The sequence below is a fragment of the Camponotus floridanus genome, unplaced genomic scaffold, assembly GCF_003227725.1.
Source record: "Camponotus floridanus strain SB8 unplaced genomic scaffold, Cflo_v7.5 scaffold210, whole genome shotgun sequence".
NCBI lineage: Eukaryota > Metazoa > Arthropoda > Insecta > Hymenoptera > Formicidae > Camponotus > Camponotus floridanus.
In genome coordinates, this window is record NW_020229338.1 from 18653 (window position 1) to 41790 (window position 23138).

Below are 23138 nucleotides of genomic sequence, written 5' to 3' on the forward strand. Positions count from 1 at the left end.
CCCGTTGTTTATATGCTTCAATCGTCGATCGGTGAGCTGTACTCGATCTGATACACTGAACAGCTGTACTATATTCATTTCGCCATGCTCCAGAAACAATACTTCCATCTTCTTGCTCTGTGTCTACGAAGTTGGGTGGACAGTATATTCTGTTTTCCATTGACGTTAAATCATTTATTGTTTTCAAAAAATTATGCAAACATATTGTCGCCATTACTATTGTGTCTACAGTTTTTGGGTGCATACAAATGGGTTTTCTAAATATTCGCCATCTTGATACCAGAATTCCAAAACTATTTTCGATAACTCTTCGGGCTCGTGATAATCTGTAGTTGAAGATTCTTTTTTTTGATTCCAAATTTCGTCCAGAATATGGTCTCATTAGATTTGTAGATAAATGGAATGCTTCATCCGCGACAAAAAAACATGGTGACTTTTTATCACTTCCGGGTAAGATGCTTTCGCCTCGTGGTAGATGTAAATTGCCATTGACTAAAGCTTTATTAAAATCGGACCTTGAAAATATCCCTGCATCATTACTACTACCATATGATCCGCAGTCTATCAATGTAAATTTGTAGTCACTATCACATGCTGCCATCAAAACAATACTAAATGTTTTCTTATAATTATAAAACAGACTTCCAGAATTTGGCGGTGCTTGTATTTGAATATGTTTCCCGTCTATTGCTCCGCAGCAATTTGGAAAGTTCCATTTCCTATAAAAGCCTTCAATTATTTTTAGCCATTGTTCTTCGGTAGGGGCTTGGAGATATATCGGTGACAATACTTTTATGATCATAGCACAAGTTTCCTTAATTACATTTCTCGCTGTAGATTCTCCAATTCTGTATGCTAACGCAATAGACAAGATTTGATTTCCTGTGGCGAGATATCTATAATAATGAACACAGATCGACTAAATCAGTATGTTAACACTTCTTTTAATATACATTATAGTTATTAAAAGAGATACAAACCTTAAAGTTAAAGCAAGACGTTGCTCTGGTACTAAGGCACGATGACTCTTTTTGGTTAAGAATGGTTTCATTATTTCTAATAAGTGATTGAAAACATTTACGGACATTCTGGTATATCTGAAGAACATATAAGGATCAGTTTTCATTTCTTGTAATAAATGATCAAAATCTCCTTGAATGGGACGTCTTATATTAATTGGTCGCACCCAATATTTTCTATTAATCCAACGAAAAGATGTTTGTCTTTTTAATATATATGTACCAATCATTAGTACAACTAATATTATACATACGCTAGATCTTCTTCGTTATCCATTGTCTGTAAAACAAACATTACAAATTGTAGCAATTTTGAATATCTTTGAGAACAATGATATTATATTTCTATTTCAAATTGTAAATATCATCAAAATATACACACACATTTCTAATTAAATATAGGTAAATGCTTAGAATTAATCTATACTATATAATATTTTCTTTCTTTTTATATATTGTCATCCCGATAAATATATAATTATTTTCCTTTCATTTAGGTTAGACACTTTAAAATATTTTTTATGCTATCGCATAAAGTGTGTTCTAAAACTCATCGAAAAGCATTGCAATACTGTGATTGGTAGAAAGTAACATATTAAGTTTACTGTGTGCCTTGATTCTACTGCTTACGGATTACTGCTTAAGTCTTACTGCTTATTTTTTTTATGTGCCACGGCCTTTAAGGCGTAAGACTTAAAAAATTGATCAATCACAGTCAAGTATGAAGAGAATACTTGACTGTGATTGGTCAATTTCTTAAGACTTATGGCCTTCACACATAAAATTCCATAAGCACGTAAGACGTAAGCAGTAAGAAAATCAACAAATCGAAATTCTTAAGGCCTTTGCACGTACAAAAATTTTAGTCGTAACCGTAAGGTCGTAAGAAAACTGACCAATCATAGTTGATTATTCTTTTATCGCAGAAAGAACACTCGACTATAATTTGTCAGTTTTCTTACGACCTTATGGTTACGACTAAAATTTTTGTACGTGCAAAGGCCTTTACGTTTTAATATGGCTGCCTTACTACTCGACTGTGATTGGTCGATTTTCTTACGCTTACGTCTTACGTACTTATGGAATTTTATGTGTGAAAGTCATTTAAATTACCTAAATTGTAGACTCGGCCTAATATAACCTAAAAAACGCCTACAACGCGCATTGCGTTCGACACATAGGTGTGTTCTAAAATTTACTGCTAGTTCACGTTATGTATAGATTTCCCCAGTGACAGTAAATTTTGAAACAGCCGTAATAGCAAAGTTCTACAATAATAAAGGCCTTCGCACAAGATGTTCCGTATCGCATTACGTTACGTTAAGTATAGATCATAAATTTAACTCCGTACGTAAACTTAAATTTCAGTCAACGCACAGAAAAAATCGTAACGTAAAGGTCTTTACGTTACGATTTTTTTTGTGCGTTGACTGAAGTTTAAGTTTACGTACGGAGTTAAATTTATGATCAATACTTAACGTAACGTAATGCGATACGGAACACCTTGTGCGGAGGCTCTAAGAGTAAACATACAGTATATTTAAAAGTAATGAAAAAAGATATTCGAATATTTGAATGTTTAAAAAGAATTACATATATTTTATGTTTGTCCTAGAAAATACCATTATTCATAGAATTTTTCCAGGACAGTCCTGGAAACTGCCTTTATGCAAGTGTCTTGAAAAATTTTTTAAATGTAATATTTCAAAAACGGAAAAAAATATCTAATTTTTTAAGATCAAAATGAGTTTGAATCTTAATGCTTTATTAAAATTCAGTAAAAAAATATCAGATTTCTAAATGTACCGGAACAAACCCTTTGACATATATATATATACATATATATACAGGGTCTACCAAAAGTGTGGAAACCCCTAAATATCTCGGAAAATATACGTTTTACAGAAAAGTGTTTCCAACAAAAGTTGTAGGGTTTAAGAAGATCTATATACTGATTCTATCAGTTTGACCTTGGATGGCGTCGTCAAGGTCAGGTCAAGGTCACATTGACTTTTTTAAATGACACCCCCTACATTTGATTGCATATTCTTATAGCTTAATTCAAGAGCTTTCCAAAACACTATAATAATGTTCATTTTTATTAAGTACTTTGCGAGTTATGAGGGTTGAATGATAGAGTAGCGCCGGTATTAACATTATCCAAGGTGTACTACATGGAGGTTACTCGCTCGGATTTGCATCTGTTGTGTGTGTGATCCAGCTAACTAAGGCAAGATCGGTCGTGGATCCAGTCAGCAAAAGCAAAGACCCAACCAAATTACAATCGAGCATTTAAAGACCTGGAAAGCAATCGACATAGTAAACAGTAAATAAATTTGTGGATGCTCATTTATCATAATAATTGTTCGAAATGTGTGCGTGTGCGTGCGTGCGGTGCGTGTATACAGAGATCAGGTTAGGTTGCACCAAACGATTGCAAATGTGTTTCAATGTGTTAAAGTAAATTCTGAAAGTGGCTGCCATTTACTTCCTGACAATATGCTAATCTTTGGTAGAATGTAGAAATGACTTTACGATTCGTTTCAAAAGGTATCAAAGCCATTTCATCCCTTATTCGCTGTATCAATTCGTGAATGGTTTTAGGTTTTGTTCTGTAAACCTTACTCTTCAGATATCCCCATAGATAATAATCAAGAGGAGTTAGATCTGGTGACCGAGGTGGCCAATCCTCTCCTCCCTCATTTCCGTTCCTTCTTCCTATCCACCGTAGCGGAAAAGTCTCATTTAAAATACGACGTGGTCCTGCACCAAAATGAGCAGGAGCTCCATCATGCTGAAACCATATTTCTTGGAAATTATTTGGAAAAGTATTCTGTATGGCTGGAATTATTTGATCAACAAGTAATCTCTCATACCTTTGAGCGTTCAAATATTCTTCAAAAAAAAACGGCCCTATTAAATAGCCATCTATTATTCCGCACCATACATTTATTTTTTGTGGATGTTGTGTGTGAGTTTCCCGCACCCAATTCGGATTCTCATCTGACCAGAAACGAAAATTTTGATTATTAACTTCTCCCGTTAAGGTAAAAGTTGCCTCGTCTGTGAAAACAATTTGATAAGGGAAGATGGGCCGGACATCTATTAGTGCCATCATTCTTTCACAGAAATGTATACGACGCTCCTCATCTCCGTTTTGCAATTCTTGAACGTATTGCAATTTATATGGATGGAACTTGTTCTTCTTTAAAATTCTCCAAACCGACATGGGAGCAATATCGTGAGTTTGAGCGACTCTCTGAACACTAGAATTGGGATCTTCAATAAATGTCTGCAGAACATCAAGTTGTTTTTCTTCGTTGGTTGCAGACAATGGTCTTCCTGACTTAGAGCGATTTCTTACGCTACCAGTTTGTCTAAAACGTTCTATTGTTTTTAACACAGTGGACTTATTAATTCGACGGTTCGGATACGTGTCATTAAATAATCGAACGACATCAGAGAACGATCTTTCGTTATCACCCCATCCACGCATCATGAGGATAGTGATTCTTTCACGTTCCGACAAGTCGCCAGCCATTTTTAAAACGTTTAATTTTAATTAATCGTACGTTGTATTTGGACGATAACAATTAATTTCTGCTTGCTCAAAGCTGAAGTTAGAAGGTGCTCGTTCTTTGATAGCTTTATACATTCTTAGTTGAATTTTAAATGCGAGTTAGACTGCATGTAGTGCGTCACATAGCGGTAAATGAAGGAACTAACGAGATGTTTCATACACGTTTTATGGAGCAATTTTTTGGCAATTTGACTTCAGCGAAATATGAGGATATGTTGAGGAATCGATCTTGCCTTAGTTAGCTGGATCACACACACAACAGATGCAAATCCGAGCGAGTAACCTCCATGTAGTACACCTTGGATAATGTTAATACCGGGCGCCTACTCCTAATCATTCAACCCTCCATAACCGCAAAGTAACTTAATAACAATGAACATCGCTATGCTCCATAGTGGCTGATTTCTTTATTTGAAGTCGTAGACTAACTTTCCAATTTTATACATCTGCTTAGTTAAACTATTATTTCTTCATTGAGTACTTTTCGAGTTATGAGGCTTGAATTTTATTTTTTACATAAACCATAAATATTAGTAACCATCATTTTTCGATTATCTTACCTTATTTTATGTACAAAATAATGAGAGGATCAATTGGTGTGAACACATAGTTTTTCTAAGAAAAATATGGAATGTTAATTGCAATTACATATTTTTTCTTAGCCTATGTGTTTCTTACACCAATTGATTCCTCTCATTATTTGTACATAAAGTATGAAGGTAGATAATCGATGATGGTTACTAGATAAGTTATATTCAACCTATAACTCAAAGTACTTAATAAAAAGAACATTATTATAGTGTTTTGGAAAGCTCTTGAATTAAGCTATAAGAATATGCAATCAAATGTAGGGGTGTCATTTAAAAAAGTCAATGTGACCTTGACCTGACCTTGACGACGCCATCCAAGGTCAAACTGATAGAATCAGTATATAGATCTTCTTAAACCCTACAACTTTTGTTGGAAACACTTTTCTGTAAAACGAATATTTTCCGAGATATTTAGGGGTTTCCACACTTTTGGTAGACCCTGTATATATATATATATATATATATATATATATATATATATATTGTGACGTGGCCGTCCCGTCGCGTCTATCCGCCCCGGCAATTATGACGGAGCGCGAGCCGAGTGGCCGCGCCAAAGGTCGAGAGAGAGAGAGAGAGCTACCGTACTCCCCGGAGAGACGAGCGAATGGGTATAATTGCGTGTAATATTAATTCTTTTTTTTGTATTTTTTTAATTTGTATCGAGTTCGGCTAGAGGCACCTCACCACCGAAGAACAGGATAGAACAGCATCGCCGCTCCGCGACAGCTATAAACGACAGCCGAGGGAAATTCGGAAGAACGGAGGAGCCTGACTCCGAGAACCCGGCATCGGAAATCCGAACAAGAGAGAGCAGCACTGCCTCTCTTCGACAGCCGGGAATGACAGCCGATACGACAACCATCCTCCAAGAGAGGATCGGCGAGGGAAGGACCTCACCCGAGCCGAACAAAGGCCCGCGGCAGCATTCAAGCTTGGCGCTATTTCGCGCAGGACGCGATAATGCCTCGCGTGGCGCGCGAGGCGCCAGGACCTCGCGCGTGTCGGCCGCTAATTGGCCGGGGGTCCGCGCATCCCCCTGCGCGTCCAGCGACCCCGCTATCGACCCTGGATCGCGACTTTGTCGCGGCCGCTCGACTGAAACAGACTGAAGTAGTTTTGTGCGCTTGAGAGACGAGACTGAGAGGACGAGGCCGAGAATCATCCCCGCAGCCGAAAGGAGTTCCATCGGTGAGGTTGCCCACGAATATTGCGTACCGCGTAACTAATTGTATCCGCTCGCCGGCCGTTCTATCGCCGTCGCCATTTCGGCATTTATCGCGACTGCTCGAGCCTTCTGCTGAGTCGGTCGATTTTGTGCATTTCGGGCGATCGGAGACAAGCGGCTGAGGAAGCGCGGACACTGGCGACGGAAGTGCGTATCGTAGGGTAATTCTCGTCTCTCTCCGGGTGTCAGTGTGCGTAAGACGCGTAGCATTCGACCGTTGGGGATCGACCGCGTGCGTCGTAAATCGCGAGCGATGCGTAGTTCGCACGGACTGTCGTTTGGTTGTCGAAGCCGCGTCTCGCACCTCTGAAATATGTCTCAGAGCGAGTCTGTGGAACGTAATTGGTCGTGATTAATGAGTCTCCGTGTAGTATCGTCGTCGTTCGTGAATATTGCGTGAAACGGCGTATTATTGTCGCGTCCATTGTGTGCATGCGAGTTGTTCGTCTCAAAAAAAAAAAAAGAAACTTAATTCCTCGAAATTGTCGCGGTATGCGGGAATCGCACGATTCTAAGTATCGATATCTGAGGTCAGGAAATTCCTGGCAAATATTGCGGCTATCGATGGAGGCGCGGTGCGGGACTGTCGCCCGGCCTTCCTTACTGCCTTGAGACCGAGAAGATAATTAATTCTCACGCTGTTGAAGGTATCGGGGGTGTGACACGACATTGTCGCATCGCCCCGATTGCCAGAAAAATTTAAATTGCGAGCGTCGCAGAAAAAGGCGGAAAAATCTCCGACCGTCGCCGGCTATCGAACTTCGCCGGTATCGTCCGCCAATCGTATGCGAGATCTCTCCTCGCGAAATTAATATCTTTTCGCTTATTGCGTAACTAATCGGCTGTCTTATTTCTGGGTTGTCGACTTCGAGTACGCTCGGAGGAAATTGCGAGATACGCAGTTAATTAGTACGATCTCCGCGAGGCTGTCGAAACTGCGAATGATAGGCAGGTACTATCGCTCTCTCTCTCTATCGCGTATGGTACGACCGTTATCGAGAATCCGAATTATCAAAATTCCGTTATAGAAATTATCGTTCTCAGGAGTTTCGACTTTAAGAAGCTTCCGTAATAGACGCTCTTTGTTAGACCGACTTAGAATATCGCGCGTTTTTCTAGCGTTTCGAGATTTATTGTCCGTTCGTGGCTAGTGCATTATTTCTGTTTCCATTCTGTATCGAACTCTATTTCTTTTCTGTTAATACTTTCTTACTTTTTTAATAAATCTGTTAATTCTTTTTTTATTAAATCTCGCGTTCTTTATTTGGCTGGCGATCATCTGTGATTTCTGTGTCCGTCTTTGTCTGTCAATTTAGTAAGCTCGCTCAATCAATTAACTTTTTCCTTCAAACCCCGCCCCTCTACCGTTAGACGAGCTAGCCAGCCCGTGGCGAAGCGGGCTGTCGTATTCTTTCGCGCTTTTCGAAGAATTTGTGAAAACTGGTACGTGAGAGACCGTACCTGGCGCCCAGTTCTGAGGTAACGAGACGGCCTTCGCTCCGCCGCGGCTCGCGCGTGGACACCCTCCATCCCCGTCCCGCCGATCGCGAGTACATAAAACCCTTGTGTTTTTGACGGCGCTTCCGCTCCCCCGCGAGAATAAAAATTAGAATTGAAAAAGCGTCGCAATATATATATATATATTGTATATATGTATATTGTATATGTCTGCGTATGAATATTTTAATTTTGTTATTATTCGCAGTCGAAATGAATAAAAGTCCTGAATTGATTGAATGCATTCTTGTGCAAAGATGATTAAACGTTGATTTCAAGCTTTTCCAAAATAAGAGTACAGACCAATTACTCTTCCAAATATGATTTCTTGAAATACATGAAAGAACGTACATAATAAAGTTACAGATTTTCTTCTTCTTCTTTTTCTTTTGTTTTAATTCTGTCATCCAGGACCACATAGGAACATAACAATCTTCTATAGCATCTATAGCATCAACTTCGAGGTCTTCGTTTATGTCATCGTAATAAATATCGCCTAATAATTTTATTTTTAGCGTGCAGATAATTCCACAATTCTTGAATGAGTCCAAATTGTTATCTTGAGATAAATTGTAGCTTTCTCAAATTTTATTATGGGCGTTTCCTTTTAAAAAGTTGTTATATTAAACTTGTAGATGTTGTAAGATTTATTTTACCATTCTTTTTTTAATCCAAAATCGAAATCAGAAGAATACAGATGAGAAGTTGCAATTTTTGCGAATTCTTGTTATCTTCTTTCTTCATAAAGCACGATATTATTATATCGATGGCTCTTCATTATTTTTTAATTATTAGATGATGAGAAGTGAGATGTCTCTTCCGAAAACGCCAAAACCGATGTTAGAAGCATAGAAAATCTATTCCTCCTTCACTGTTGTAGATCTCATTTCCGTAATTTGATGAGAGAATTGTTATTTTCTAACACAGCATTAGGATCTTGATGGAAATTATTCCGTAAATTATTTATAAAATCAAATCTCGTAGATGTGAATGGCAGGATGGACACAGAGAAAATGATTCTTCCTTCCGCAAACTGAGTTATAAACTGTGTAATAAATCCAAAGCCGAAATCAGAAGATAAAAAGTAACAATTTTTGCGAATCCGTGTTGTTATCTTCTTTATCTTTGTAAAACACCATATTAATATCGATGGCTGCTTTTTATTTTTTTCATGATTTTTCAACTATTAGATAAACTATTAGATAACTATTAGATAACTATTAGATGAATATTTTTTGCAGACAAATTGCTGGTAGTGCAAGACTAGCAAGTCGAAGAGTTACTTTTACAAAAATGCAGACTTATAATTCCAAATGTACACATACAAATAAATAAATAAATAAATAAATATATATATATATATATATATATATATATGCAAAATTCGATAAATCACATAGTGCATATAGCGTTAATGCCGGCAATACATTAAAAAGATTAACTTTAAAATTGCAGTACATTACATAATTTTTACAAAAATAATAGTTTTGAAGCTGTTCTTTTCATATCCAACAATTTTTTTTAATTGTTAAGTATTATTTTGTGTACAAAATTATAATTTTAAATAAAACATTTCTATATGTATAAGAGAAAAAGTCCTTACATTGTTTGAGAGAAACATATGATTTTTTTAAATATAAATTTGCATTAAATAAAACATAAATTCTCTCAATTTCTTGGAGCAAAATTCCATTCGAAATTGATGAGATTTTACTTGAAGTAATAGTGACTGTTCCGAGAGAGTAACATTCACTTTTTTATAAAAACAAATATTTTATTACATCCAGAGACATCTAGAAAAATTTTACAATCCATATATGCTAATGCTTTATTATTAAATGCTTATTATTAATACTAAATTATTAAAATTGCATTACTATTTGATGAGAACGAGAATAAATCGATTGTAATTGTTGCTGGACCACCTTGGCGTCGAAGATGACGAAATATTTGCGCTGACTCGATACTGTAGAATACGAGTAACTGGTGCAGGGCTTCGAAGATGACAGGATTTTTGCACTGACTCGATACTGTTAATGATGATAGCAAGGAATATCACGGAGGCTTGAAGGATATTTTTACAAGTGTCGATTTGTCCGAAGTTCGCGCTTATATATCGTTTTGGATTACCCTTTCCTAGCGTGAGGAATAAGGGAAGTTGACGAATAGAAACCCTCATCAGATTCCCATGGTCTCCTCCATGCCCCTACTTATGCATTTTAGAACAAATGTAACAAGTCAGAATTTTATTACATTAGTTCGCGAATAGGAGAGCATCTTCCCAAACGTGGGACTTAGGATTCTCAGTATCGGAGGTGATAGTAATTTATGCTTTGCAGGATGCGTCTGCTAAAGACAAAGGGATGACTTTTACTACCCCTTTGAGATAAAACTGTGTACGTATCGCGACATCCGGTCACTCGCGTTTTATGAATAGTTTTTTTTATTTTCTATAGCTTCTTTAGATTTTATGAGTTTTTTCAAGTGATCAGAAAACATCAAATTCATCTGGCTGATTGCCGCCTTAGCTAACCGGATGCTACTCTTTATAGCCCGTTAACATCTGACTGTTATTTTGGAGTATTTACTGAGGATCACTTCAATTTAACTGTCATCAACGATTTTGGAAGCCGTGCACGTGTGCATCAGATACGGGAAAGAAAAGAATCGTGAGCTCCTCTGGACGTAACACATATATGTGCATATATATATCAGGTTGTTCAATAAGTTTTATCGTTCGATAAGAAAAACAGGATTTTATGGTTTGAAATACATTTTATTATTCAATATAATCTCCCTGAACTTCAATACACTTGTTCCAGTGATCTTCTAATTTATGGATTCCATCCCTGAAGTGAGAATCCGGAAGACTGTCGAAATACGCTTCCACGGCTGCTATTACCTTTTCGTTCGATGAAAATCGTTTCCCACGCATGAATTTTTTGAGATGTGAGAACAGCCAGAAGTCAGAGGGAGCTAAATCTGGCGAATAGGGTGGATGTTGCAACAATTCGTACTTTAATTCACTGATTTTCGCGATGGTTTTTTGAGCTGTGTGAGAGGGTGCGTTGTCTTGATGAAAAATGATTTTTTTCTTCTGTAAACCAAGTCTCTTCTCACGAATTTTTACATCCAGCTGGTCCAAAAGGTTACAATAATAATTTGAGTTTATTGTTTTACCAGTTTGAAGGTAATTCACGAACAAAATTCCTTTTGCATCCCAAAAAACTGATGCTAACACCTTCTTGGCCGATTTCTGGACCCTAACTCGCTTCGGAGCCGAAGTACCGGGTTCACAACACTCCTTAGCCTCTTGTTTTGATTCAGGATCATGGTGATAGACCCAAGTCTCATCCATAGTGATGAAACGACGCACAAAATCCTTTTTATTCTTTCTAAAACGCTCTAAATGTTGCTGAGAAAGTCGCATTCGAATGTGTTTTTGTTCCATTGTTAGCGAATGCGGCACCCATTGTGCACACAGTTTTCTGAAACCCAAAACGTCAGCCAAAATATTGCTCACACTGCCTAATGAGATGCCTAGGGCTTCTACTAAATCTCTCTCGGTTAATCGACGATCTTCCAAAACCATATCCTGTATTTTTGCTACGATTTCTGGTGTTGATGCACTTTTTGGACGTCCTTCACGTGGATTGTCTTCAAGACTTATACGACCACGTTTAAATTCAGCAACCCATCTTTCTACTGTTCTAATTGAAGGTGAAGAATCCTTATACACTTTTAACAATCGTTCATGAATTTCTTTTGGTGCTACACCTTCCAAAAATAAGAATTTTATCACTGCACGATTCAATTTTTTCCATTGTAAGAAAATACTGTGACACGTCAACTTTGAACACTTGTAAATATATGAATGAGTTGATAGATCTACATGAAACTTCACACATGTTCATAAAAAAGTATTACCATTTTTAAAAAAATAAAACGGCGAACCTAATAGCACCATCTCTTATCGAACGACAAAACTTATTGAACAACCTAGTATATATATATTTATATATACAGGGTGTCCCATTTTAATCCATCCAATCGAATATTTTGAAAACCAAGCTTGAAAGAGAAAAATGTTTCAGACAAAAGTTGTATGGTTTCTAGGGGGACATACGATGGTACCATTGGTTTGACCTTGAAGAGTTATTTGAAGGTCACATGAAGGTCACCTTCAATTTCTTAAATGGAATCTACATTTTCTCATTACATATTCTTGTAGCTTATCTCGAGAGCTTTCCAAAACACTATAATAAAATATTTTTTTATTGAGTACTTTTCGAGTTATGAGGCTTGAAATCATTTCTTAATTTAACATAAACCGTAATATATCTAGTAAAATATTCATTTTTCGATTATCTTGCTTTAATACTTTTATGTACAAAATAATGAGAGAAATCAATGGTGTAAAAAAAACTCATAGTTGTTTCAAAGAAAAAATATGTAATTGTTAATTGCAAATTACATATTTTTTCTTAAAAATAACTATGTGTTTTCTTTACACCAATTGATTCCTCTCATTATTTTGTACATAAAAGTATTAAAGCAAGATAATCGAAAAATGAATATTTTACTAGATATATTCAGCAGTGGATTTACCAAACTTGCCGCCCTACGCATTTGAAATTTTGCCGCCCCTCAAGCTTTTTTTCATTACTTTGAATGATTGGACGGAAATAAGTATATAGCGTCGTCGTTTTTTTCAATAGCTCGTCTTCTTTCTTTCTTTTCTTTTTTTTAATATTTCTATATTGATATCCTCTTGATATACCTTCTAAGTTTTTTTTACTATTATCCTTTTTTAATGCTATATCCGTACCGATACTACTGGGTCTGTAAATAAAATAACTGTTGTCTAATTGTAGTAAAATAACGTACTTTAGAACGGCTTACAAACAATTTTATATATCAACTCATTTTGTTGACTGTTTCATTATTAGGCACAATTTCCACTTATTTTGGCGCTCAAAATGTAAGTCATATTTAAAAGACTTTTTAATGAGAAATACAGGACAAATAATGTCTATGATTATTGATGATCAAAATATCAAATTTTAAAAGTAGTAATAGGTGAAAATTAATATACGGGGTTTTGCTTAATTATTATATGTTTGCAGAGATTGCTCTATTGCGCGCTCCCGGCGCTCCGTACTTTAGACTGTCGATTGTTAGTTATCGGTGCTCCCGCATTGCATTGTTTTTGTCAATCTCGTGCTGAGCGTAAACTCTCAGGAAGACCAGAGTGCATTATTTTACTATATTTAGACAGTTATACAAACCTAGTAGTCAATACGGATATAAAATGAGTGATGGTCGAAAAAGACTAAGTGGATATCAGTATAGGAAAATTGGAAAAGAGAAAAGAAAGAAAGAAGACGAGTTATTAGAAAAGACGAAGACGCTACATACTTTTTTCCGTCCCATTAATCAGGATGATGATGAAAAAAATATTGATAAGCCTATTTTCGAGACCCACGTACAAACTACAACCGAAAGTGAAGTTTGCAGTACTTCGAGCACTACATCAGAGCAGTTACAAAAACAGGAGATTGTACCATCAAAATTGACTACAGAAGACGCAAATGGCGTAAACTTAGATTTGGTGAGTGATGATCCCGCGGAATGGAAAATTAACGACAGTTTAATCGATTATTTACTTTCGAAAGAAATTAATCAAAATTTGCATGCCGATTTTTCGTTGTCAAAAACTTGTTTTGGTAACCAAGATCGATTTCGTTCAAAAAGCGCATTTTATCGACGATTGCCAAATGGAGAAAATCAGCTGCGGAAATATTTAATTTATTCTCCTATAAAAAAAGCTTTATTTTGCGTATCGTGCCGATTGTTTGGTGGAACTTTTCAGTTGGCAACAGAAGGTTTTCGGGACTGGAGTAACGTAAATAAAATATTAAGCGGACACGAAAATTCAAAAGAGCATCTTCAGTATCAAATTGCACTAATAAAGCGTAGTCGCACGGAAGGAAGAGTTGACTCCAATCTTTGTAGACAAATTAAGAACGAAGTCGAATATTGGAAAAATATACTAAAAAGAGTGATTGTTGCCATAAAAGCTCTTGCTAGTCGCGGACTTGCATTCCGAGGATCGTCTGAACGTTTCGGTTCTTTAAGAAACGGCAATTTTATGATGATCTTGGAAACGATCGCCGAATTTGACCCGTTCTTATCGATGCACATAGCACAGTGTGGAAATCCTGGTAGTGGAAAAACTTCATATCTCTCCTCAACGACTTGCAATGAGTTCGTCAATATAATCGCATTAAAAGTAAAAAATACCATTGTGAGCGAAATACAAGCGGCCAAATACTTCTCGATCATAGTTGACTCAACACCAGATATAGCTCATACCGACCAGCTCTCTTTCATTATTAGATATGTAAAAGAAGATGGTAGCCCAATCGAACGCTTTCTTAATTTTCTACCAAACGTTGGACATAAATCTGAAGAACTTGAAACGGCTGTAACTTCTATGCTCGCATCGTTCAAAATTGACATAGGCAACTGCAGAGGACAATCATATCATAATGCCAGCAACATGTCCGGTATTTATACAGGATTACAAGCACGGTTGAAACGATTAAATCCTCTTGCCGATTATGTACCTTGTGCGGCCCATTCGTTGAATTTGGTTGGAGCCTGTGCCGCAGAATGTGTCACAGAAACTGCATCGTTTTTCAGTATCCTTCAAGGATTATACACTTTCTTTGCTGCGTCTACTCGACGTTGGGATCTCTTATCATCAAACGCCAAAAATATGAAAATGTTAAAACGAGCTGATGGAACTCGATGGTCATCTCGCCACGACGCTTGCGATAGTTTATGTAAAAATTGGGATGGTGTATTGCAATCTTTGACGATAATGATCGAAGATGTTCACGAAAAAGCGGTGACTCGATCCGAAGCTGCTACGTTAAAAAAACAGCTTAATCGATTCGAAACAACGTTTATGGCCGTATTCTGGAACTCATTATTGGATCGATTTAATGCAACGAGTAAACTGCTGCAAAGTGTAGATGTTGACATAGGAATTGCTGTAGAGCTTTATCGTTCACTAATCAATTTTGTAGAAAGCTTGAGAAGTGATGAGATGTTTGAGATGTATGTAGAAAAAGCCAAATGCATAATTGTCGAAGAATACGAATTCGAGAGCAAACGAAACTACAAACGAAAGCTTCAATTCGGTGAATCTAAAGAGAACGAAGTCATCATGACCGGAAAAAATAAATTCAGAGTAGAAACTTACTACGTGATATTAGATCGCGTCAGATCTGAATTAGAGAAGCGACATTTAGCGTATGAAAATGTCTTCAAACGCTTTGATTTTATTAGAAATCTTATTCACTTGTCGGACAGCACAATATACGAAGAAGCTACGAAACTTTATAATTATTATGCCGAAGATCTAGAAGACTCATTTCCCACTGAATGTGTACACTTTCGCCAGTTTCTTAACAAAACTAGCTCTGAAGATAAATTAAAACTGATCGATCTTTGTAAGCTTATACGTGACCAAAATTTATTATCAGTATTCCCTAACATAGATATAGCTTTGCGAATATCTTTGTGTATGGCCATCACAAATTGCTCAGCAGAACGATCTTTTTCTGCTTTAAAACGAATAAAAACGTACTTGCGGTCATTGTTAGAAGAAGAACGTTTAAATTCATTGGCAATATTGGTGATTGAAGCCGACCTTATGATGAGAATAAAATACGATGACATTATTGAAGATTTCGCAAATAAAAAATCTCGCCGTAAACTACTTAATTATTAAATGTTAATATTGTTCATTATAAAACATTTCAACTTGTCTGTGTCTACTTATTTTTTATCGTTCCTGAAATATGTTACAAATTCCTAATTCCTATCATCTCCACACATGCTTACCAAATATTGCCTTCAAAAATTTGCCGCCCCCAAAAATCTGCCGCCCTACGCTTCAGCGTAGTTAGCGTATGTGTAAATCCGGCACTGGATATATTACGGTTTATGTTAAATTAAGAAATGATTTCGAGCTTCATAACTCGAAAAGTACTCAATAAAAAAATATTTTATTATAGTGTTTTGGAAAGCTCTCGAGATAAGCTACAAGAATATGTAATGAGAAAATGTAGATTCCATTTAAGAAATTGAAGGTGACCTTCATGTGACCTTCAAATAACTCTTCAAGGTCAAACCAATGGTACCATCTTATGTCCCCCTAGAAACCATACAACTTTTGTCTGAAACATTTTTCTCTTTCAAGCTTGGTTTTCGAGATATTCGATTGGATGGATTAAAATGGGACACCCTGTATATTGTGACGTGACGCTTTTTAAGCTCCGTCACAGTGACCCCGCCGAGGGGAAACAGCGAGCGCGGGGTCGTCCCTCGCGCCTGACAAGTAAACCTCGGGGAATGTCAGACGCCGATTTTTTTCAAACTTTTTAGTTGTTTCTTATGTCAAAGTATGAAGAAATTTGCCGTCATTTTTAGCTCAAATTGAATTTTTTATTTTTTAAAAAATTTTTTTAGTTTTACGCAAATACATGATTTTACACATATTTAAAACAATATTTCTTAAAGATGAATGTACCCGATTGTTTGAAACGTGGCATACGTATAATACTACGTAAGTACCGCACTAATATAATATATAGGGTGTCCATAAAGTCTGTTACCATTCTCTATATATATTTCGGAAACGGTTCAAAATTATAAAAATCTGCGAAAGAAGTGTTCCACCATTTCAAGGGGTTACTCTTTTAAAGGGGGTTGCTCTTTTATCAAAATATCAACTCAAAAATTTCAAATGGAACAGCTCTTACTAGTATATCGTTTGAAAGGACATAAAGAAAGAAAATCTTTTGCGCAAAGTTTGGTTCAACTTGTAAAAAACTTTTTTCGAAAATAAAGCTTCAAAATAAAGCTTTTTTAGAAAATAAAGCTTCAATGAAGAAAAAGAAATTGAATACACTTGCTAATTAATTGTTTTTTATTTTTTACATATTTTATAATATTTTATAATATTTTTTTATTTCTTATTTTTATTTTTAATTTTTTAAAATCATTTTTTTGTGAACGTATTAATTGTATAAAATATATTAGTCTACATAATTTTCACATATGTGAACAGTTTGAATAATACTATGATGAGCACATATGTGAAGCTTACAATAACTACATCTATTAAATGTAATATTATCACAATTGTAACGGTCGTATTTCCGGACGTTTTTCTTAGCGCGGATAGATCGTCGGTGCTAGGTGTCTTTAAATGAAATACGCGGTGTGTGTGGTATAATTGTGTTTATTGCGTTTGTATGAAAGTGTGTACAGAGTCGGAGTGTGTAAATGTGTAGACGAGTGTGTGAGCGCGGGCGTGGTCATAAAAGTTCGTATACAGGTTGCGTGGTTCGCGTAATTAAACCGAATATTAATGTGGATTAATTTCGGCCTCGCTGTCGCACGCCGGCGGGTGTTTACTATTGCGCGAGACGGCGCGCGTTTTTGCGGCGCTTTTTCTGCGGGGAATCCCGAGATTCCGAGAATGCTTCGGTTCTCGGAATCGACGATGATTTTCGCCGTACTATTTATTTCGCGATTTAAAGTCCGCGTGTAGATCGCCTATGCGCTTGAACGCGGCGGTGTTTATGCGTCTGTTTTTAGATGCGCTCACGTAATTGCATGTGATGCATGCAACGATGTTCGGTGCGTATAGCCCTGGTTTTTATTCGCGAAGGATGGATTGCGCGATGCAGCTGGATCGGTAACTCCCGATCCGGGGCGGCTCAAGCTCCACCTTCCGTGAGGGTTGCAGCTGCGGATTAGGCGGATTGCACTTTTGGCGTCAGAATCGAGAACTCTCGTCGGAGACGGAGCACGCTCCACCTCTGTCTTCAGCTCTTTCTGTGCGTTTGGTAGGATTTCTCAAGGATTGCTCTTTGGAAGCGTACTGCTTCAAGCGGATCGGAGAGATGTGATTAGAGTCAAAAATGTGGCCCTTTTTATACGAGCTAATTGCCCGCGTCGGCGCGTGACGGTATAACCCCTTCCGAACGGGTTTTCGGAAAACGGTACGGTCGGGCCCGTTCGGAGGGATTCGGGTAGGAGCCGAACGCGGGCTTTCGCCGGTCGACGGTTCGGGCCACATCGACTCTGTTCGGCGATGTTCGGCCGAATTTCGAATTTCGGTAGTTTTAAAAAGGTGGGCGCAACGCGCCCCTGCCTCTGCCCGGCGGGTGTTCTGCCGGGCGGCAGCTTCCGGCGGATGTCATGCCGGGAATCGTAACGATGCACCGGAATGCATCGTTACATCACCCCCTTCTGAAATTAATGCCCGAATTGGGGGCATTCGATCGGTCGGCTCCTCGGGCATTCCTCGCGCTGGTCTGCGGATTTCTTGTCGCTCCTTGTTATTGCGGCAGACGGCGGCAATACCGGACTCTTCCGTCCCTCGTGAACCGGATAATCCAGCGTCCGGTGGCGGTTCGCGCTTTGTATCTCCGTGATACGTATACCGCGAAGTGTGGAATTTCCACGACGATTCCGGGCTCTACCTCGACGGGAATCGGTGGCGGTGTTTGCGGTCCCATCGGTCGTAGTAGAGTCGGTCGTGCGGTGTTGGCGGCCTCAGGTATTATCGGCCGGGGTGGCCGTTCGTAAGGGCGTGCTGCCCTCGCCCTTGGTGGTGGTGGCGGAGGAGCCAGGAAAGCTTCCTGCTTCCGACGATTAACGTGGTCGGACCGCTGTATGACGGTCCCGACCTTCGGTGGCCGCGCTGGTGTTGGCGTGGCGATGTCCGGCGGTGCCGGCCCTGTTGCCTGGACCGGGTCGACGGTGCCTGCTTCGTACTCCCGAAGCAGGGCTTCAATATCCTCCAGGATCGCTCGATTGCTCGCTTCCATTTCGCTCGATGGTTCGCTCGAAAGTGATCCCTTAATCGTCGCTATCTCTGGCTCGAGGTCGGTGTCTTCCTCGGGGGGAACAAAATTGTTGTTTTTATTGACATGCGCGGCCTTCAAATCTTGTATGTGTACATGTCTTATCCATTTCCCCCGCTTGCTCCGTAGATCCACTATAACCGGTGATATTATTTGACGGATCTCGTATGGCCCGGTGAATTTAGGCGCCAGTTTGGCGTTGTACGCTTCGCTTCTCTTCGAAAGAGGGTGGTCGCGCTTCCACACCCAATCTCCGATGCTCGGCTTCCATGCTCGGCGGCGGAGATCATAATGCAATTTTTGGCGCTGAAACGCCTGAGCGAGCTGTATCTTGACTAGCTCGTAGGCCTCCACGAGCCTCTGGCGGAGGTTATCCGGGGCGTTGTGCTCCGCGGTCGGCTGGTCGGTGTCCTCTGGTCCTCGTAACTCGCGCCCGTGATTTAGAAAGGCGGGCGTGTATCCGGTGGCGTCGTGCAGGGCTGTATTAAAAGCGAATTGGAACGCCGGAATGTGTTCGTCCCAGGCCCGGTGGTCCTTCTCCACATACTGAGTGACCATGGTTTTAATGGTCCGGTTGGTTCTCTCCACCGGATTGCAGTGTGGAGAGTAAGCCGGAGCGGTAACGTGGCGGATGTTCCACGCTCGAAGGCGTTCTTCCATTTTCTTGGATCGTAATTGGGTGCCATTGTCCGATAGCACGGAGTTCGGTCGTCCGTGGCACAAAATTATGCGTTCGGTGAGCGCTTTGGTGACGGCGCTCGCGGTCGCTTGGCGCAGGGGCACCAGCTCCACCCATTTCGTGAAGCGATCCTGCATCACGAAGAGCCACGTATGCCCCTGATGGGAGCGTGGTAGTGGTCCAACCAAGTCGAGAGTTACCTGCTCCCATGGTCGGCTGACGTAGGTCGCGTGCAGTGTTCCTGCCGGTCGCTGCTGCGCGACCTTGTGCGCTTGGCAATTTTTGCATGTTCGCACATAGTTCGCGATGTCGCGAAACATCCCCGGCCAATAATAAAACTCGGCAATTCGGGCGATCGTTTTGGCGATGCCCATGTGCCCGGCGGTGGGGACGTCGTGATATCGGCGTAGGATGTCGTTTCTGGCCTCCTTGGATACGCAGAGCTTCCATTGTTCTTCTGCGGCGGTGTCCTTGAAGTTGAGGCTGTGGTAGAGGAGGCGATACAATCTACCGTCCTCTATACGGTAATCGGTGTGCGCGGTGGGGTCTTGCTGCACCCCTTCGAACTTTCGGCGGTACCAGGCGCATTCCCGGTCTTTCGCGGCGCAAGTTACCGGGTGACGCGATAGCGCGTCGGCGACACGATTAAGTACCCCGCGGCGGTACTTTACGTCGAAGTCATACTGCTGGAGCTCGAATACCCAGCGTCCGAGGCGTCCGGTCGGAGACTCTATTTTTTGTAGCCACCGTAGGGCCTGGTGATCTGTCACGACGGTGAAGGAGTACCCTTCCAGGTAGCTCTTCATTCGCCGGATACCCCATACGATAGCTAGGCATTCGAGCTCCGTGGCGCTATAGTTGCGCTCGGCCGCGTTTAAGGTGCGGCTTGCATAGGCGATCACGCGTTCGCCTTCCTCGAAATTTTGCGTCAACACTGCCCCGAGCCCGGTCGTGCTAGCGTCCGTCTGGAGGAAAAATCGGCGCGTGAAATCGGGGCAAGCTAAAACCGGCGCTGAACTCAAAGCGTGCTTAAGTTGAGCGAACGCGACGGCCTCCCCCTCGCCCCACTTCCATCGGGCGTTTTTCTTCGTTAACTGCGTAAGTGGGGCCGCGATCGCGGAGAAGGCTGGGATAAAACGACGGTACCACGATGCCATCCCCACGAATTGTCGTATTTGTTTGACTGACTGTGGTTCTGGCCAGTTGGCCACAGCTTGAATTTTCCCGGGGTCGGTCCGAATTCCCTCCCGGTCAATTACGTGCCCCAGGTACGTCAAACGGTCAACGCAGATTCGGCATTTCTCCGGGTTCAGACGGAGGCGCGCGTCACGAAGACGGCGGAAAGTCTCCTGCAGCAACTCGAGATGGTGGTCGAACGTCCGGCTAATAACGATTATGTCGTCGAGATAAACGAACACGTGCGGCTCTAACTCTGGCCCAAGGACCGTGTCCAGTAACCGCTGGAACGTGGCCGGGGCGGAATGCAACCCGAATGGCATGACTCGGAACTGGTAAAGCCCCTTCCCTGGTATCGTAAACGCGGTGACCGGTCGGCTGCTTGGACTCAGAGGTACCTGCCAGTACCCGTTCTTCAGGTCTAAGGTCGACAGATACCGGGCCCCTCGCAATTTGTCGAGAGTTGCAGTGATCTGTGGCAGCGGATATGCGTCTTTATGAGTCATCTCGTTGACTCGGCGAAAGTCGATGCAAAAGCGTTGACGACCATCCTTCTTTTTGACAATGACGATGGGCGAGCTCCAAGGACTATGCGAGGGCTCGATGACCTCCTGGGCGAGCATCTCCTCCACCTCGGTGTCGATAATCGCCTGCATTGCCGGGTTGCGCGGCCGGTATCTTTGTTTAATTGGCGTGTTATTAATGAGCCGAATGGTATGCTGGGCCCGATCGGTGGGCCCCTTCACGGTATCGAACTTCGTGAGTTCGTCTCGCAAAAATGCTTGGAGCCGCTCATTTTCTTCAGTGGTCCTGCCGGCTAGGCCCTCGACCGCGCAGCACCGCTGGTGCCACTGGAGCACCCGCAGCGGCGGAGCCGGCGTGCTTATGCGTAATTTTGCCTGCAGATCTACTCCCATCAGTATCTCGCTCGAGAGGCCCGTCAATATCCCGAAGGTGTGGGTCGTAGTTCGGCCGGCCGCTTCCACCGGCAGGTTCATTTTCCCCGCGAGTTCCGTGTCTCGATCGTCCGCTAATTGTATTTGGCTTTTCCCCAGAATCCACGCGAAACCCGCACGTCTCAACGTTTTGGCGGTTCTCTCGTTGATTAGCGAGATCTCGGACCCTCCATCTATCAGTGCGTCGAACATGAATTCCCCGATGCGGATCGGGGTGTGTGGTCGCGGCTTGAAGGTTACTCGGGGCTGGGAGTCACGGCGGCGACCTTCTCCCCAGTCCCGTCGGCTTTTCCCGTCGGCGGGTGACACTGCGCGGTTAGCACCCCGTCTCGACCGCATTGCGAGCAGAACTTCTTCGCGGGACGTCGGCATTGCCGGCGCGTGTGCCCGCGTTGCTTGCAACGCCAGCAGCACTCGGCTTTATTGTAGGCGGCCGCCACGGCGGGTTTTGTTTCGGCCTTTTCCCTTTTGAGTGCCTCCTGTCGTTCGCTTACCAGGTCCTCGTGTTCGCGAGCGCGTGCTTGAAGCTCGGAAATATCGTTGATGTCGCGGCGCCGGATGTAAAATTTGTATTCTGGGTGCATGTGGTCGTATAAATACTCGAGCTGCATACCGGGTGAAAATCCGCCGGCCCGACGCATAAGCGTCATCATTACCGTCGAGTATTGCGCGAATGTCTCGTTGGCCTTCTGGTGACGATTTTCGATTTCGCGGCGGAGGGAGGCGTCGTACCGATAGGGCAGAAACTGCAACCGAAATGCCGCCTCAAATCCCTGCCAAGAGGCCCAGCTGGTCCGGTGATTTCGGTACCACAAAAGGGCGTCTCCCCTTAATATCTCCGATAATCCGCGCAGTAATTCTCCTCACCGATGTGGTAGTTCTCGCGGAATTCGGCAAGCCGCTCCAGAAAGGCGGCGGGATCACGTCCATCAAAGTGGAAACCACTCTTACGGAGTTGGTTTATTGCTCGGTAATCCGGCAGCGGAGGGGTCGCGAAATCTCCGGGCGCATCGCGATCCAAAGGCGAGGACCCCGTGATAACCACCTGCGGTAATGCCCCGGAGGGACCCGTTTGTTCGCGCGGATCAGTCGTGAATTCGTCCGCATGGGTGTCCGCGTACTCCCGCATACGTCGGCGGATGTCGTCGAGAGTGCCAGTGCTCTCTAACCCATAGCCCTCCGCTAGCACGGCCAGTTGCTCCTTCGGGAGCGCATATAGCCACGACCTCATTATGCACGCTCACACCTTCGAGAAACGCAGAACGAGAAACACTAATAAAAAAAACGTCCCTGTTCGGGCGCCAATGTAACGGTCGTATTTCCGAACGTTTTTCTTAGCGCGGATAGATCGCCGGTGCTAGGTGTCTTTAAATGAAATACGCGGTGTGTGTGGTATAATTGTGTTTATTGCGTTTGTATGAAAGTGTGTACAGAGTCGGAGTGTGTAAATGTGTAGACGAGTGT

General features: G+C 41.5%; 1 protein-coding gene across 2 annotated transcripts; it reads right to left on the reverse strand.

Annotated features, from left to right (window-relative positions):
- Positions 1-586: 586 nt before the first annotated feature.
- On the reverse strand, positions 587-1204 carry LOC112637846. 2 transcript variants are annotated; one of them, XM_025408499.1, is made up of 3 exons: positions 981-1204; positions 791-896; positions 587-719 (listed from the first exon to the last, which is right to left on the reverse strand). In XM_025408499.1, the coding sequence occupies exons 1-3, from the start codon at positions 1124-1126 to the stop codon at positions 630-632; spliced, it is 342 nt and encodes a 113-aa protein (XP_025264284.1). In that variant the 5' UTR covers positions 1127-1204; the 3' UTR covers positions 587-629. The 2 variants fall into 2 exon arrangements, with proteins under 2 accessions (XP_025264284.1, XP_025264285.1); XM_025408500.1 differs by having other exon boundaries at positions 587-729.
- Positions 1205-23138: the final 21934 nt, after the last annotated feature.

Coding starts and splice junctions, on each gene's coding strand:
- LOC112637846 (XM_025408499.1), bottom strand. CDS start 1,126: ATGAAAACTGATCCTTATATGTTCTTCAGATATACCAGAATGTCCGTA. Junction 897..980: donor CGTCTTGCTTTAACTTTAAG/GTTTGTATCTCT, acceptor TCATTATTATAG/ATATCTCGCCACAGGAAATC. Junction 720..790: donor CTTGTGCTATGATCATAAAA/GTATTGTCACCG, acceptor AGGCTTTTATAG/GAAATGGAACTTTCCAAATT.